We start from the raw sequence: 18,615 nt of genomic DNA, 5'->3' as shown, positions 1-18,615 counted from the left end.
CATGGGGTTGAACAGTGCAAGAAACCATGACTGAAGAGATCGTAGTTTGAATCGAGCATGAGACAAGGCCGGGGTAGTCGAGGCCATGAGGCCCAAGAGATGTTGGGAATGTCTTGCTGTCACACGAGCCCGTGGTTTGAATTTTCTTACGGCTTACTGAAGTTTTTGAATCCTGTCTTTGGGTAGAAAGATCCTTGCTTTGTTTGCATCTAGGTGTGCGCCTATGTAATGCACTACTCTGGATGGTTTGAGGTGTGATTTCTCTTTGTTGATGGCTAGACCTAATTTTGGTAGTAACCGAAGAACAAACTTCGTGTCTTTCAGAGCTTGCCTTCTGGACTGAGAGACCAATAGCCAATCATCTATGTAAGGGTATATGTGGATGTTGTGAAGGCGCAGATAGGCTGCAACTGGTGCCATCACCTTTGTGAAGGTCCTTGGAGCCGTCGAAAGGCCGAACGGGAGGGCGAGGAACTGGTAGATGGTTCCTTGGAAAATGAAGCGGAGGAAATATGCGATGCTGAGGATGGATTGTCACATGAAAATAAGCATCTTTGAGGTCTATGACCACAAACCAATTGTTTTTTTTTACCAGGGGCAAGAAGGACTCCAGTGTCACCATGCGAAAACGTCGAGGACACAGGTAAGTGTTTAGAGTTCTTAAATCTAAGATTGGCCTTATTCCTCCATCCTTCTTTGTCACGGCAAAATACCTGGAGTAGAATCCATTTTTTATATCTGCTAGAGGAACGGGTTGAATGGCGTTCTTTTGTAGAAGTGATACAATTTCGTCTTTTAGGGCGACATCGAAGGACGTATGAGTTACGAACCCTAAAGGAGGTAACTCTATAAATTCTAGACGGTAGCCGTGTTTGATGATGCTTAGAACCCAGGAATCGCTTGTGATGGTGAGCCAGTTTGAAAGGAATGGCAAAAGTCTCGTATAATTTGGAGTTAGGAAACAACTTGGGCAAGAGTCAAAGATATTGCTTGGATTTCTTTGCAGGTGGCTTATAGGGCTGTCTGCGCTGTGACTGCTGAGAACAGTAGCTGGGAGCGGAGGAGGATGCCTGAGAGGATCTTCGTTGAGGTAAGTATCTATAGGGTTTGAATTGTTGAGATGATTGTTGATAATGGGTGTAAGACGTGCGCCATTGGTACTTATGGTAACAAGGTTGTGGTTGAATAGAATATGATTTAGCCGTCTTTTTAGCCTTGTGGAGTTCTTCTAGATGGCTATCTGTCTTCTCATTAAAGAGGCCAGTGGCGTCAAAGGAAAGACTCTCTACTTTGTTTTTTACATCGTCTAGCATATTGGCCGCCCGAAGCCATGCATGTCTGCGCAGGGTGACAGCAGACATGAGGGCAGCATTTTCTGCAGCGTGCCTAGTAGATAGTCTCTGATGTTTAGACATGCTTTGTGCTTCTTCGTAAGAATTCAAGGAACCTTGTCTGACCTCCTCAGGAATAAGTTTGAGTCCAGGTAGAATTTTCAGCCAGAGTTGTTTTTGATATGCTCCGAGAGCAGTCTGATAATTGATGACCTTTAGGAGAAAGGATATTAAAGAATAAATCTTTCTGCTGATATTTTCCAGCTTTTTTCCTTCCTTATTGGTCGGTGTAACATGAGATTTACCAGTGGGCTTTGTGCAGCTGGTTTCTACAATGAGAGAGTTAGGGGTGTTTGAGCAGGAACATAGTGTCAGCTCCATGAACACGGTAAAAGTTTTCTGTTCTGCGAGGTAATGAAGTTGTATTGGACAGCTGTGGCCAATACTCTTTGATGATGTCCATAATTACTGGAACAAAGGTCAGACTCGGTGGTGGGGACCTTTCTTGATTTATGTCTCCGAAGATGAGGTCTTTGGTAGGGGGTGCGGGTTGATCAACTTCCAGTTTAAGGGTTTTTGCCAACCTCGATAACATTTGGGAGTAAGATGAAAAATCCTCAGACGGTGAGGAAGCATTAGCATCACCAATGTCTGAACCCACTACGTCCCCTTCTGGAAGATCAGCTTGCCCTGGTTGAGTGGGTAAATCCTGATCCGAATTAGAGGATAGTACTGAGGAAGCCTCATTGGGGTTGGAGGAAGACACATCTCTTTTCCTCTTGCGGCATAGCTTGTCGACGTCGACCCTATTCCTCGACGTCGAGGTTTATGGCTGTGGTACGGTAGTGGGGGAAAGTGCCTCCACTGGAACCGACACGGATGGTTGTGAAGAGATATCCTTAAGTTTCTTGTCCCCGAGGTGTCGACGTTGATGACGAGGACGAGGTGGAGATGAGTCAGAGGAATATGACAGGTAGATGTACTTTACTCGTTTGTGCCTTCGACCTCGATCAGTCGAAGTCGAAGAGAAGCTTGAGGAGGTAGGACAACGTCGACGACAGTGATGGCGTGCGCGAGACGTCTCAGAACCCGTGGAGGAGGAGGAAGAATGTCGCCGACGCCAGTGCTTGCTTCGGCATCGGGTTGAGGAACGGTGTTTCCGCTTAGAAGTCCGCTTCCTTCGCGGCGATCTCGACCTCAAGGGAGGTGTAGATATCGATGAAGCTGGAGATCCCCACCCTTGAGAGGAAGGGCTATGTGGGGCAGAAGTCAAGCCCGCGGTCGTGCCAACGAGCTGACTCAGCCTCGGTGAAGAGACGCCCGGTGGTATAGCCAGCTTGACTTGTCGAGGAGGGAGCGAAGGGGCTGCCTCCGACAAGGATTCCCGATCCCTCGATGAGTCCTCTAAGAGGGAGGATGGGACGGATTCCGAGATTGAAGGAAGGTGAATATCTGGTTCTTTGGACTTAGCCAGTGCCTTCCCTTTGTTCTGATTTACAGATTTCTTCAGTGCGGGATCCGTCTTAGCCTTGGTGAGTGGCTTTTTTGAGGGACCCGGCCACTTGGGCGCCTTGGTGGACGTCCTCGAAGGACCCGGTTGAGGTGAGGTATTTTCTGCGGGTATGGGAGTTGTAGACGGGGAAGCCATCTCAGAATCTGCTGGTTTTGTGGCTGACAGAGTAGATTCCCAAAGGTGGAATTTTAAACGTTGCTGTCTTGCCTGCAGTGCCAGTTTAGTAAAAGTCTTGCAACGTTTGCAGGACTTGGCTACGTGGGGTACTCCTAAACAAAAAACACAGTGATCGTGGGGGTATTGGTGGGGAATCTTACTTGAACAGACCACACAGCGATGGAACGGGCCAGAAGGCATAAGCAAGAAAGTCTATGGCGGCCATTAGGGAGAGAGGAAAAAGGCGGGAAAAACCAAGGCAGCCGATTAGGGGAAAAAGACAATCGCGAAGTCCGGAAAAAAACAGTCCGCGTCAAGGATATAGCGTTCAAGCAGTGTCAAAGTCAGTCCAAGTCGAAAAAACCGAAAAATCGTAGAAAAAACAGCATATAGAAACGGAGCTCGAACGAGAGGTTCCAAATCGCTAGGCAGAAAAATGGAACTGAGGCTTGGGTGGGTGAAGCATGCACAGTATAGGCAGCCTTACACTTGTTACTTTTCTCTTAAAGCTCGAGAATGTTCCGAGAGGACTGACACTGGCGCTGGATTAATCCTTTTGTGTGCATTCACAGAAGACCGCAATGAAGAACTGATATTCATAGTAGTAAATTATTATACTGGCACAAAGAGATTTTACCTTCACTGCTCAGTGCTGAAGGATTCTTCATCTTGTACTCATCCCAGTAATGCCTCAAGGCTGAGATGAGTCGATGCAAGAAGCATACCATATACTCTGGAGGGCACAGCACAGTCAGATTCTAAGGACATAAAAAGGTATATTAGCCGTCTGCTGTTAACAGGCAACTGCAGGAAGTACACTAAGCAACTCTACCCCCCCCCCCAGAATCCATTTGGTATACACACCTCTGCTCACAGTATTCCCCAAGCAGCACTGAACTTTTCTAGTAACTGACAGAGTCAATATGTAAAATTGATTTTCAACTAATTCTGAACATGAAAGAGCAAGCAGGCATCTTCCCTTCAAAGCACAGCAGCAGTTATGTTAAGAAGAGAGGCAGGGTGAACTTGGTGGCCTTAAGGCATGTTAGCAAGTGTTACCCAGCACATTTCCCTCACTGCCAAAAAAACCTGGATTCTAAACAACAGAATACAACTGGTCAGAAAGAGAGGGAGAAGGAGAGAGAGGGGGAGAGAGAGACTCTTCAGATTCTCCAAAGTAGCATATTTTTCCATGTAAAAGACAATACTTTTTCCTAAAATCATTGGGGGAAAACTGAGGGTTGTCTTTTACACCGACGTAAGCCAAGGAGAAAATCACACAGTAGCAAAACTGCCTCCTCTATGCTCAACAGTGGGGTCTGGAGGCACCTCTGTGCCGGGCCCCAACCCATCCATTTCTGATTCTGCTGCTGCTTCACAGATCTTTGCTGTTCCTCCTCACCTGCAAACAGATCCAGAGTGAGGTGCACATGCACACTGTGGGGCTTAGGAAATGGAGGGGTAAAGCATAAATGAAAGGGCTGCAGGATCGCAGCCCTTTGATCCTGCAGTCCTTTCATCACTGCTTTCCCCCTCCATTTCCTAAGCCCTTTGATCTTGCTTTCGCAGGGCTTAGGAAGTGGAGAAGGAAAGCTGTGATCAAATTTTCTTATTTGGGGTTGGAAAAGTGGGGGTCGTCTTATACACTGGGTCATCTTATACACGGAAAAATACAGTAAGTGCAACAATCGGTCAAATGTGTCCTCATGAGATTGTTCATAACTTACCCCTCTGTTACTGGCATTTTCCTGAAGAAACTTGCGAAACTTATTTAGAAAAATGTATCTAGAAGCACCTCCCTGAAAGAAACAACAGCCAGGTATTATTATTATTATTATTATTATTATTATTATTATTATTATTATTATTATTATTATTATTATTATTATTATTATTATTATTATTATTATTATTATTATTATTATTATTATTATTATTATTATTATTATTATTATTATTATTATTATTATTATTACGCTCTATACCAGAGCACATTCCAATAGTCAAAAACAGTTAAAATACAACCATAATATCATTACAATGATAAAAACATAAACAACTGATTGGTATGAAAGTATGAAAATCATTTTGTTCCCAATACTAGAGCAGCAAGGAATATAAATGCTTCATAGGTGACAAATCAAGAACTTAGTTCTGTGATAGCCAAAGAGCTAGTGAGATGTATCTTTCAAAACTAAGAAGAGTTTATCTTCTTTTTATGAATCAAACATATGTTTCAACAACGCAGCCTGCTCATACCACATGCACAGTATTTTGAGCCTCTGTATATGAAGTATCAGGCTATCAGCAATCAATTTGTCGTTACATGACCATATATAGTGATCAAGGCATGGACTACCTGGCCTTGGCTTCAGCCAGAATGAAGGCACAGCACACTGAGAAAAAAATTACAGCAGAAAAAGCAAGCTAATGTTCAGAGCACTGTGCATACATTATCCATGTGGCATTTCAATCATCCTTACCCCTCCATGGTCTTTATTGTTCAACAACAACTTCAGTATCTGCACCTGGAGTTCCTCCACCACTGAAAACAAACAATACAGCCATTATATGTATTGTTTCCAGCAGCCAACACAGCCGGTCTGCTTCAGAAAAGCCAACAGTATCACCCTGAAGTCCTGCACAGCTCTTGGAAAGAAAATCACCCTTCCCATATTATAACAAGCCATAATTTGATGAGCAGCTCCAAGAGACAGTCCCATCAGTTAGACAGTGCAAAGCTGAATGTTATCTCTAAGGAGGAGTTCACTTAGGAGTAGAGATTCCAAAGGTATTAGCAGCAAGGCAATGTTCAGTTAATAACATGCCCAATGGCCAATATGGTTTTGCCGTATTTTATAACCCCCATGAGATTTCAGATTTCCCAGTCCCATACCTTCAATGCGTTTCTTGAGCCGCTGGCAGCCCCTTTCATATGCTCGTCTCCTCAGTCTTTCCTCAGCACTCTCTTCTTTCACTTCTTTTGACTCTTTTCCCTGTTTTTAAAAATAAAGGTCAACAAAGCTGGTAACAGAAGGTGAAAAGCAGAACTGGGAAACACTAATAAATGATAATATTGCCAATAAGAGAATGTAATTGTAAGGAGACACTAAATGAATGTAGATCTGCAGAACTTGCTCTACACTGAACACAAAGTGCTTATACTCTAGCACTCTTGAAATCTACAAGCAGCAGGCAGCCTATTCCTCACCTCTTTGTTGAAGCGGTTTGGCCACCAGGTAGTTGGAATCAGCTCCTGTAAACCAGCCTCCTCCACACGCAATGGGCTCTTGATATAAAAAAATACAACTGAACGGAGTACATCAAATCTGCAAAGAGTTAAGGGACCTGAAAGGTATATGTACCTGTGGGATCCGAGTCACAAAACACAATCCCACAGTAAATTAAGAATAACTTCACAAACAGAACACAGAAGAAATTTAGGCTGCCTGAAAACAAGCCAACTCCCAATGACATAAGCAGCAGTGACAGCACTATATATATAGCCAGTAGGATATTTGAGGAAAGGTAAACAGGAGAGGAAATGTGAAAGGATTATTAGCAAGCATTTGCTCATATACAGCAGCAGCCAATGCAAAGATCACTGAAGTTGCTATCTACCCAATTTCCTCCTAAGCAATAGAAATGGTTAATAATCTATGAGAACTCACTGTATATTCTGAAATTGCACTGAGTTTTGCTTCTACAGTCCTAATGCAGTACCGAGTTATACCTTTCCATGTGGAGAGGAAATTACAAAGAGGAAAAGCATATCTTGGGACATGAAAAGAATGGAACAATTTGCTTCCCCAACAGATACTTTTTTGCAACAGTTGTTACTTACTAGAACAGGCAGGGTGTTTAATCAGGCAGCTAAGCCACGTACTGTACAATGCTTCAAAAGAGAATGCAGGCAAGATGGGCCACTGGACATAGTGACTACTTCTTGAAAGGTGATTCATCTGTCTGCTATCAGGTCACTTTTGAATGTGAAGGAAGAAACTATAGCTTTAGTGGCAGAGCATGTGCTTTGCATGGAGAAGGTTCTAGATGCAGTCTCCAGCATCTCCAGTCTGTAGAATCACAGAGCTGAAAGGGAACTCAAGGATCACTGAGTCCAGACCCCTGCCAATGCAGAAAATTCACATCTTAAATAATCTCGGCGAGGTGGACATTCAATCTCTGCTTAAAAATCTCCAGTTCGAAGATCAGATTATGCAAACTCATATTCTACTGGTTGGAGCAGAGAATACTTGAAAGATGGACAAATAGCCTGGCTTTGTATAAAAGACATTTTTATATGACGTGTAAATAGCTTTAAACATAAACATGTACCCATGAAGGTGTTTCTCCATCATAAGGAGTTACTGTCTTGTTCTCCTAGTTAATTCATGAAGATTTAATGAAGACAGATTGTCTGTATCCTCCATTTTCCATTAGTTTTCAACCAATATTCATCTCCCTGATTTAAACGTCTAGATTGGTCTTTCAGCAGAAAAATAAGGATTTAATCTTTCTACAGATACTCTTTTTCTGTGCTACTAATAGAATATCAGAGGAGAAACCTCCTAGAAACTTTGTAAGAAACTTGTAAGCAATAGAAATGGGCAGTTCTCACAAATGGGATCAGTCACTCAGTTAGTCAGTCAATTTATTGTTACAGTCCTTAGATCAATCATACACAATGGGATGAGTTAAAGAATAATTCAGCCAAAGGATCCACATTGGGACCAGTGCTACGTAATATTCATAAATCATCTGGAAATAGGGGTCAGATAAAGTAACTTACAAATTATTAGGGCAGTAACAAGCCAAGTAGACAATGGAGAGTTCCAAATGGATCCATTTAAATTAGGTGACCAAGTAAGGTTTAGTTTAAATAAGCTTATAAAGCAATGTTTTTAGAATGCAAATAAATACATCTTAACTTCAAATATATATTAATACTGTAATGACTAAACCAGTGGTGCCTAACCAGGGAGCAATTTAGATAATAATGGATAGCACAGTAAGAATGAGGAGTAGCTGCAAAAAGGACATATTCCACACTATTGTGAAAGGTATTGGAAATGAAACTATGTGCTGCTATAAAAAATCAGCTGTGTGATTACAACTGAGATACTATGTACTATTCCAAAAAAGGCACAGAAGGACAACTAACATCAGGTGGCAGGAACAACTTAGGGACTTCATTTGAATTTTTAAAACTTTTAAAAACTTTTAAAAATTATGCATCATGTAAGAAAAGTGTAGACACTTTTTCACCTCCTCTGTGAAATTCAGAGTCTCTCAGTGATACTAGCAGGAGATTCAGGTGAGAGAAAGAGAAGTATGCCCTCTCATAGTTCATAATTTGCATATGAAACAGGCTGCCACAAGATTTGGTATAGTCCTCCAAATTAAATAACTTTGAAAGGAAGTCATTTTCCTTAAAGCAAGATCCTGGAGCAACAACACAGAGAGATACCAAGTTATAGATTACTGATGCATCTATTTGTGGCTGGCCATGATGGCTATATGCTATCTCCAGGTTTAGAGATAGCATACACGCTGCTGAGAGGAAACAGCAGAAGGGAGGTATTGGCTTATGTACTGATTGTGGGCTTTCCTCAGCCATCTGAATGGATACTCTAGAAAACAGAGTGCTAAATTAGGTAGTCCATTACTGTGAGCTAACAGAAGCTAAAAATGTCAAGTGAGTTAGAACTCTGTAATCAAGGCACATACTGATAATCTACGAGAAATACTCCACATCATACCTCTCAGAAGTTCTGTTGCTTGGAGAGGACTAAACAGTTCAACACATTATAATAAACCACTAAGTCAGCATGTTTGGGGTGGTTATGATGAAATTAAACTAAAGGTTTAATCTGTATCACCAGTTACTAACCAGTTGTCAAGGGTTAGAGCAGAAGAGGGAAAGTTTTTTTTCAGAGTGTAATGTATCTAAGAAAGGTGTGAGACTGAATTTCCCCTGAAAGTGAACAAAACTGATATGTTTGCAAAGCAAGGAAGATACTCTGATGTAATTAGCACAGCATGAACAGGGAAGACATAACTAGTCAGTCTAGCACCAGTTCCACACACCCAGTATTTGCATAGCTAAGCTCACAAAGAGTATATTTGCAAATAAAGAGAGAAACCAAGGTTCCACAATTGGGACTCCAAGAAATTAATTTGCAAGTGACCTTGCGTACAACCAAAAGGTGAAAAAGGGAGGAGGCATGTGTTTCTTGTTATAACATGACAGTTCCAAAGATACTGCACCTTAAGCTTCTGACAATCAAAATGACCTTGCACCATCAAGAGAACTGGAGGAGTGTAAAAGACAAGTGGCATAAAGAAAGGATACAGGACATTTTGGAGCAGGTATTTCCTGGATTTCTCATGCTTCAGGATAGCAATTGTGAGACGGAGGTAGTGAATCTGGGTAGGTAAGAAAAGGGACAATCAAGCCAACCTGCAGAGGTCAGTGGATCACAGCTATGAAGACAGCTTTAAAACAGCTGAAAAAGTGCAACAGAGCAGCTTTCCTCACTATAGGATCTTTGCTCTCAAGAGTTTCCATTGGGATGTCACATAGTAGGCACTTACCTGTAAACCTAGATCAGGAACAATGGGAGAGAAACGATAAGCCCTGAGCAGGGACATCAGCAGCTGCTTGAGGCATTCATGCACTTCATAATCCTGAGCAGGAAGAGAAAAACACTGGCTAAAATATACTGAGGACACTTAGACCCTATGGAAAAAAGAGGTGGCCAGAATTATTTTTTAAATGATGCCATGGAAATCACAACATCCAAACAACTCACCTCCATGAGAAGCCACATGAGATCCAATAGCTGTTGAATAAGTGGATGTGCTTCCACAGCCCCGCCCCCTTCCAAGATACTGAGTAGGAAGTTCATAAGTACATCTTCGACCAAGTATACTTTGCACTGCAGAAGAAGAATTTTCAGATCAGAGGAAGTGAAAAGTAAGTTTTACATGATGTTACAGACAGTCTGAACCAGTTGTAGTACCAGAACAACAGTGCCCATGCTGTAGCTTTGGGAATGCCCACAACAGCTATGTTTTCCACGGAACTCATCTTGCATACGGCAAGTGCAGCCCATCCCAAAGTGTCTCTCACTCAGATTTCCCAAACATCCCAGAAGTGTTTCTCATTCAGATCATCCTATAAGGTCTGTTTGCCTCTTACAGCATGTAATTAGAGAAATACTTGTCCACCACTCTTCTTTCAGCTGCCTATGCAGATGCTTTCCTCTGCACTTGGAAAGGGTTGAAACTTACTGCTCCACATGGCAGTCTACAGCCCTTCCTCACAGCTAACTGTCCGATGGAGGAGGCGATTCAGGCTTCAAATCTTTCCTGCTATCAAATATAGTGAGGCCAGCATTCCTCACAAGTAGATGGCTGGGTAGGTACAAGCTTCAGCTTGCCAAATAAATCAGCAGAATATTCTTTCCCCATGATCAGGCACTGCTCACAAGTCATTGCATCCTCAATCCATGAATAAAGAGATGAGAATCAAGTGACGGGTTTAACTAGAGCCACAATTTTATTTACTTTCCCTATCCGCAGTGGTGCCTGATGTAGTGCAGATCTGCTGACTCCACTCTCCTTTACTGTAAGGGAGAGTTCAGGGCCCTATGCCCTGCTTCAGTCTTGCAGCCCCAAACTGGTCGGCCCAAACTGGAAGAGCTTCCCAGGCCCATCTCCTCTCCGAGTGTCAAGACTCGAAGTGGGTGTTACCTGGGATGGTCCAAAAGTGTGCTCCTCTAGCCATGCCCTGATCCTCAAGATCTGAACTGCTGATGCACTGAGTTCCCTTTAGTGCTGCCTAAGGCTCACCACCAATACCTAATTTCAACATAACCTGCTCAGACGTGACCACCTATTTAATCCAATCATGCCATCCAAGCTGCCCTTTGTCCCCTGTGGGCAGTCTGTGTAGGACAGGCAAAAATTTCCTAGCCACCTTTTGTTCAATACACCAATCAGGTGAACCAGGCGAAAAACTCCTATTTGGCTTTTAAATGAACAGCAAACTTACACTAGACCCTCAGAGTGAGTGGACAGGGCACTTGAAGACTGAAATAGGGCTGGCCTCTGGACAGGAAGGGTTATAAACCCTCCTGTCCCGAGTAGATTCCAGCTAGCATTATGATGCCTTCACTGTTGGCAATCCTGTCCCACCCCCTAATGGGAGGTAGGCACTCTTACAACCATGCAGACTTGGCACATTGGTGGAGGCAGTATTCCTGAAATTATTTTGTGAATCGAATATACAAAGAACAGTGCAAAGCAAATCAGAGGAAGGATTAACAACCTCAAAAAGTTGCTTCTTATCCTAGGCAGGAATTGCTTGCGATGAGGGCTGTTTATGGAGTAGTGGTGGGAGGGGTTAGTGACGTTCCAAACATCAACTTCAGTAGTTCCATTTATGGTCAAATCATGCTTCCATGCTTTTCTAAAAGCAAGAACAACAAGGTCCAGCACAAAAAGATAAAAGAAGCTGGACTCCTCTTGTTGATTATTAGAGCATAGCTCAACAGTGATGTTTATGCAGAAGGCCTCAGATTCCATCCATGGCCTCTCCATGTGGGACTAGGCAGACCTCCCATGTGAAACCCTGGAGAGCCATTGCCAATCAGCATCCACTATACTGGGCTGGATGGACCAAGAGTCTGACACAGTACAAAAAGACTTCCTATGTTCCCTGCTTGATGGAACACCGCTATAAGCTGAGTTCATTGACGGAAGGCACATTCATGCCCCCTTGCAACTAGGAAAATAATGACTAAAGAGAGAAGATTCTGAAATTATTGCAAACAAAGATGTAGCAGCTGAGGACACTCACCATAAGAGGGGCAAAGTTGTTAAAAATGTGTGCCAGGGTAATGAGCACTGTTGGTTCCCCTTGAAGCTGCCAAGTGGAAGAGTCTCTCTCTACCAACTTTCCTTCCTGAAATAAAAAAACTCAAGGTGACACAAGTTTGTAAACTGATTCTCACTTTACAAAATCTGAGGAAGCCCTTGGACAAGTATCCAATTAAACCACATACCATGGATCTACAGAAATTGCATTAATTCCAGGAACATGCCAGGGGATTGTTGCCTATCCTTTCTAAGCCACACTTGGCATTAGGTAAATCACTGTGCTGCTACTTCCCAGCCACTACTGGCCAGGCTGGATATATCCGATGGGAAATGGAGCCCAACATCTGAGAGGCCATAAGTTCTCCAATCTAGAGCTAGACCTTACAGCTAGACACCCAGTTAAGGAAAAAAAGAAAAGCATGCCAAAATCCAACTCAAAAATGCTGGGGGGGGGGGCTGTTCCGATTTAACAAACATTTTTTATTTAAGAACTAGTGCGTAACCAGTTGCACAGAAAATCTGGAGTGAGAGAGCATTTGCCCAAGTGTACTTAATGACTGGACAAGTGAATATGATTCTGGCTAGCGAGACTTCATTATAATTAGTGTTTTATATTCTCCCTCCAGAAGGCACATGGGAAAGTGACTGCAATAACAATTCATGCTTTTTTTTTTCTTTTACATAACATTGGCTGAAATCCTATTGCTTAGCATGGTAAGTCACACCAGAATAGGTCTATTGAAGCAGTGGGGATTCGGTGAGTCAACTGATCCCCACTGATTCAATGGGCCTACTCTAGCCTGACTTATAACACTAGAAATAAGGATTTTAGCCACTACTGTGAAAATGTGGACCTTAGCAGCAGCTATGTAGACTTTTCCTTGTTTTCCGAGTTCAATGCCATCTTTGCTACCTCTCAGCAACACAATCTTAATACAAAAAAGCAAAACCTGCCTCTCTTTTCAATGAATACCACATCACCTGGGTACAGTAAGTGAAGGCTCTTTTTCTGCCCTCATTATAACAGTTTCCCAAGAGCAGGAATGTATTTCCTACAACTTATATAGGAGAAGGTAAATACCTCAGCTACAGGGGAGGATTAGACAGGGTCCCTGTCCTTACTGACCCTAGGCACTAAGAATCAATCCAGCTACTATCAATTCAGTGGCATTCTAAATTCTGCTTCTTAGTCAGAGGAATAGGATAGAAGTGGTTTTAGAAGACGTAGCCACATTAGTCTGTGCATAGCAGGCAAAAACAAAAGAAAAACAAAAAATAAAGAAGACAAAAATGTTGTGGCACCTTAAACACTAACTACTATATTTTAATGTGAGCTTCTGTGGACAAGTCTGCTTCATAAGACATAAAAGTGCCTGACAACATTTTAATTTTAATTTTGTTTTTGCCTGATAGGATAGAACTGGGTTTCCTTAGGGCTGAAAGTTCCCATAGGAACACTAGTGGCTTACATTTTGTGCTGAGTCAGAAGGCTGTTTTTCTGAAATTTTGAAAGCTGCTTGAAACTTGCTACCATTCAAGAGGCAGCTGATACCTGCTGCAGTGGCCACAAGTTCTTCCCTTTTCTCTTGCCATTGCTAGCAGCTCCCATTTTGCTGGGAAGCAACTGCAAGAGGACCACAGCACTGCATCTGTAACACTGCAGGAGAACAGGGGAAATGCGGTTGTGTAGCTGCTGAATGAAGATGTCTGTGGTTGCTGCTGTCATTATTTGCAGCCACAGTTGTGACAGGAAAAAGAAAACAATGAAAGACATCAGGTGCCATGTCTTCTGAACCAAATGGTGAATTTCCTGCTCCATTAAAAGATGGAGACAAATGGCCCTCCAATTTGCTGATCATAAGCAAGGCCACAAAAACCTTAGTCAGGGAGGTTCCTTCTTCAACACCCAATTTTGTTCTGGCTGTGTTACTTGGGTTTTACTGATGTCATTGGTTTGTATTTGTAAAACACACACAGGATTTTACCATATGGGCATGTAAACATTTTATATATATTTAAATAAATATACATATTTATCTGAACTCACTCAGGCTTATTTCTAAATAGATATGCATAGAATCATGATGCCATTCATTCCTATGGATATAAGAACTGAACTCTCTGGAGAGGTTCATCTAGCACTATGCTTCGCTCCCTTTTCAGCATAAGGTGAAATCATCTGCATTTGTCCAGATGCTCTAGACTGATTAGTTTATTGTTTACAGCCTATTGTTTGTTGTTGTAAACCAATACAACAGATGAGTGCTTTGGTTGAACAGTACCTGATAAATTAAATAAATAATTGTAACTTCATAAATGCAGTGAGCAGACAATTTTGGACAGAATATGTCTAGAAAAATTTAACACTAAAATATACTCTTACTGAAACATCTATTCCAATATTGATAACATTTTTCAGGTATTCCAACAGCTTGTGAGCCTTCACCAAATCCGCAGCTGGTTTGTCTTGTAAGGGTTGATACCCCTCCACTGGATATGTATGAGATGGTCAAGGAAACAAACTGTAGTTGTTGAAGAAGCTATTTTCACAAGGCTCTAGGGCTCTTATTAGCCGGCAGTCAAATCTTCTAGAAAGCTTGCCATATTGTACTGTATTTTCGTATGTGTCCTAGACTTGCATCACACAGTTGCAATACAGATATGTACTAAGCACAACATGCACTGGAATAAATTTTAGAAGAAGAAGAAGAATCTAGAGAACATGCTGGATAGGTCAGTGGTTTAGGTATCTGGCTGCGGAGCCAGAGGTTGGGAGCTCGATTCCCTACTGTGTCTCCTTGACAGGGGTTGGACTCACTGATTTACAGTATAGGGACATTTACAGCATTGCAATTCTAAGATGATGATGATGATGACTTTTTTATTTTACCTAGTGGAACTACATGGCTCTGCTGATGTTGAACTAGCCCTTACTTTGATACCCTGAAATTTTTAGGCAAAGTTACAAAGAGTCAGAGTTAAACACATCATGGTTATCCTGTCTAAGTGATGTCACAGCTACTGACACCCATAGGTATATCTTCTCTGATTGTGTATGTCCCAAGACTCAATGAGGAAGAGGCCTTCCTATTCCCATGCCCATGGGGTACAGGTAGCTCTGTAATAAAAAATACACTGGTTAGATACTTTCAGCATATCAATATTTTTAAATCAATTATTTTAATTTAATGTGTTTAAATAAGCAAATAATCCTGAAGTTACTGAGATAGAATAAGTGAAGCAAATCTAGCATGTAGGGCTGGTCTTGATGATCCATAGGACCCATTCCAGCTCTGCAGTTCTAAGATGATGATGTAGTATTTGTACCAAACTTTTCCTAATAATTATTACATCAATAACAGCAGTAAATCACCAGAAAGGTATGAAACAAAAATCAAAGTGTGTTGCTTACGTCAGAAGGACGGAATGCTGAGTCAACCTTGAGCCAGCTACCTAATCAAACTCAGGTAGTGAGCAAAGTCTTGGCTGCAGTACTGTAATTTAACTACCGCACCAGGAAAGTGGTGAATAAAATAGTACATTTTAGGCACTAATATTTCCTTGCAACTGTGGCAAAATCCTCTTGCACAGTTACACCAGCATATCTTCTGCAGAATTGCCTCAAGTTAAGAAATCATCATATGTGCTGAGTCAAGCAACTCAGCATACAACAGATAAAGTCTATGGTGAGTTGGTTGTTATGGGTTTTCCAGGTTGTTTGGCCGTGTTCTTAAGGTTTTTCTTCCTAACGTTTCGCCAGTGTCTGTGGCCAGCATCTTCAGAGGACAGGAGTCAGAACTCTGTCTGTACTTTGGTGCTGTTTGTTTGGATAGCTGAGTATTTATAGATGTGGGATCAGCTTTTGTCCTTTGCATGATATTGGGTGATTATGGGGACCAGTGTTTTTTTTGTTGTAGGTGTATATTGTGCTCAGGGGGAGAGATTATCTGTCACTGTGATGAATCACCAGCCGCAAGGACCAGTGATCACTGCACACAAAAGACCACCTAACGACACCCATCAATCATAGTGACGATAATCTCTACCCCTGAACAATTCATCTCCAAACATTGCCACCATAACAATGCAAGAAGATATTGGGCAATCTTTCCTCAACTTGTCTAAAATTACTGTCAAAGGATATCGAAGTGGGCGGCTTCCAAAGTTAAAGGCCACAGATTCCTTGAATGATAGGCTGATAGCAGGGAAGTAGGCCATGCCAGAGCCTCGTGAGATATTATCAAAAGCTGTTCCTAGAGATACGCCATTCCTAAGGAAGAAAAGAGACATATTCCTAAGGGTTTATGCAGTTCATCATAGAATTGAAGACGGAAATAAAATCTTTGACACAATAGAAAAATAAAAGCTGTTACAAACTGTTGGCTTCTCCTTTGTATTATGGCACACATTAAAATAAAATCCGATTTTCCAAGTGCAGAATTTGATTGCTGCAATACCCCAGGATTATAATGTTCATTTTAAAAACATGAACTTTTTAAAGGGTTCTGATCAGTCAAAGAACCCTGATCAGTCAGCTTAATCATTCAAGAGTTGTCTTATTTTTGCAGCAGGAACTCAAATGTGACAGAAGATCAAACTGTTCTCTTGTGTTTTCCAATGACATGCATCATCTGGCACAATAAATATAACAGCCAGCAATAATTAGAGAGGACTTCCTAAGTTTCAATATCCTCAGTCTTAACAGATGGAAATTTCATATTAGCAAGAACCTTTTAAAACCTGCTGTATCAGTTCAAATTCTGACAATTCTCTGATGTCAGATGCCCTAGAACAGTGGCAGCGAACCTTTTTGGGCCCAAGTGCCCAAATTGAAAAACAAAAACAACAACACCAGCGGGCAATGGGCCGTGGTGGTGATGGAACTGAAAGTGGCACCAGGAGGGGGAATCCCAGGCACAGAGGTGTGTTGAGACCCCACTCCGAATCCACCGCCAGCTGCTCCGGATCCTGGTTCACTGCCTGTTGACACGCCAGCACCGCAGCTGCAGCTACCTCCTGAGGTTTGGCTGCGGAGGGGGGGGGGTAGCGATCTGGTGGTCTTAACTGACTAGATAGGCGGGATATAAATAAAAAAAAGAAAAAGAAAAGAAAAGAAAGATCTGGTGACTTATGGCTTGTGTGCCTGCAGAAAGCGCTCTGTGTGCCAGCTGCCCTAGAACATAAATAGTGTACAGTTAAAACTTCAGGCTCAGCAGAATAATACAGAGAAGGACATATGGTCTTGTAGGAAGCTGTCCCCATCAAGGTATACTTTCTAGACCCAACAGAAGAAATTGCAATTATTGCGAAATCTAAACACTGATGTTGCTGCTACTGAACAAAGGGCATACTTTATAAGTGACATCATTATCTAGAAAAAAAGATGTGTGGTCCACACACAACACAAAAACAAAGGCAGGTGATACCTTTATAACAAAGGTATTACCTGCCCTTTCTTTTCTAGCATCATTATCATCATCATCATGGCCATCATTAGTAGCAGAGACAGCTTCAAAGCAATTGTTCAGTGGGCAAGCATTCAAACAGTGCCCAAAACACTTTGAAAAAGTTGTACTGTATAGCTAAAGAGGTTCTGTGTAACTTTGGATACACAGATGTGCTAGTAAGGAAGCTTGCACCGCTCTCACGACTTCCTATGAGGTACAGCAGTCACATTAGAAACAACTACCTAAGTGGGTCACTACTTGAATGAATCTGAATTGGTTTCACATGCCTCTCCATGATTTATCATTCTTGTACCAAGCCTACAAAATATTTATATCAGAATAGAAATGTATTTTAAAAACAGAAAAATTCCAGTTCCACAGGAAAACACTGAAAAAAAAGAAGGAAGGCACCTTACTGAATCAATCTTTAGGAAAGAATGATTTACCTCTTGGCAGGGCTTGATTCAAGCCCTCAGTAAACACATTTAGGAGATGACAGGATAGAAAACAGCAGACTAGCAACATCTAGAGATGGTTTATAAGGATGCTTACAGGCAGAAAGAAATGATTCCTTCATCCAGGTCTATCAAGCAGCTAACAATATCTCCTGCTGCCCAAGACTGCAAGGGGAAAAAGAGAAAGATACAGTTATTAACTAAGACTAGGGGGAGCATGGAGGCTGTTTTGGTACAGTAGTGCTTCCAAACTGGTCAAACAGGCCACAACTAAAGGCCCTCCAAGAGCACTGTGACATTCTGCTCCATACCCTATGCCAGAGGTCAATGACTTTTCTTGTCTACTATGCCAGTACTTCTGCCATTATTATGTGCTATCAAGTCACTTGTCTTATACAAACCCTGGGGACACAGGGTTTACAGATCCCTAAAGAGAATACAGTAGTTAACAGGCCTGCTAAGATGTTGCAAACTAACATCTATAGCTTCCTTTACTGAATCAATCCCTTTTATGTTGGGTCTTCTTTTCCTACAGTCTTTCACTTTGTATTCTTGAAGGCTTTCATGGCTAAGATCTGATGGCTGTTTTAGGTTTTTCAGGCTGTTTGGCTGTGTTCTGGAGGTTTTTCTTCCTAACATTTTGTCAGTCTCTATGGCCAGCATTTCCAGAGGACAGGAGTTAGAACTCTGTGTTCTGGTGTAGTGTGTGGGATAGTTGATAGTTGAGTCTCAACTATCCCACACGCTACACCAGAACACAGACAGAGTTCTAACTACTGTTCTCTGAAGATGCTGGCCACAGAGAGTGGCGAAACGGTAGGAATAAAAAC

The 18,615-nt window shown here is 42.0% G+C and overlaps 1 protein-coding gene and 1 long non-coding RNA gene across 2 annotated transcripts in view; one reads left to right on the top strand and one right to left on the bottom strand.

Annotated features, from left to right (window-relative positions):
* The window catches only part of RNF123 (ring finger protein 123), a 143,279-nt gene that overhangs the window by 100,698 nt on the left and 23,966 nt on the right, over positions 1-18,615 (bottom strand). Inside the window, exons 9-20 of the mRNA XM_072989877.2 lie at positions 17,883-17,950; positions 16,015-16,153; positions 14,267-14,368; positions 11,864-11,968; positions 9,813-9,938; positions 9,595-9,687; positions 9,353-9,426; positions 6,212-6,329; positions 5,897-5,996; positions 5,484-5,545; positions 4,728-4,799; positions 3,638-3,758 (exon numbers count right to left, since the gene is read on the bottom strand). Of these exons, the coding sequence (XP_072845978.2) occupies positions 3,638-3,758; positions 4,728-4,799; positions 5,484-5,545; positions 5,897-5,996; positions 6,212-6,329; positions 9,353-9,426; positions 9,595-9,687; positions 9,813-9,938; positions 11,864-11,968; positions 14,267-14,368; positions 16,015-16,153; positions 17,883-17,950 (1,180 nt within the window). The remainder of the gene's footprint in view (positions 1-3,637; positions 3,759-4,727; positions 4,800-5,483; positions 5,546-5,896; positions 5,997-6,211; positions 6,330-9,352; positions 9,427-9,594; positions 9,688-9,812; positions 9,939-11,863; positions 11,969-14,266; positions 14,369-16,014; positions 16,154-17,882; positions 17,951-18,615) is intronic.
* On the top strand, positions 580-3,648 carry LOC140704431 (uncharacterized). Its single transcript, XR_012083617.2, has 4 exons — positions 580-643; positions 1,007-1,090; positions 2,832-2,933; positions 3,510-3,648. It is a non-coding gene; the product is annotated as an uncharacterized LOC140704431 (long non-coding RNA).

Source organism: Pogona vitticeps, chromosome 2 (genome assembly GCF_051106095.1).
Source record: "Pogona vitticeps strain Pit_001003342236 chromosome 2, PviZW2.1, whole genome shotgun sequence".
Classification (NCBI taxonomy): Eukaryota; Metazoa; Chordata; class Lepidosauria; order Squamata; family Agamidae; genus Pogona; species Pogona vitticeps.
This window is presented reverse-complemented; position numbering and strand designations above follow the sequence as displayed.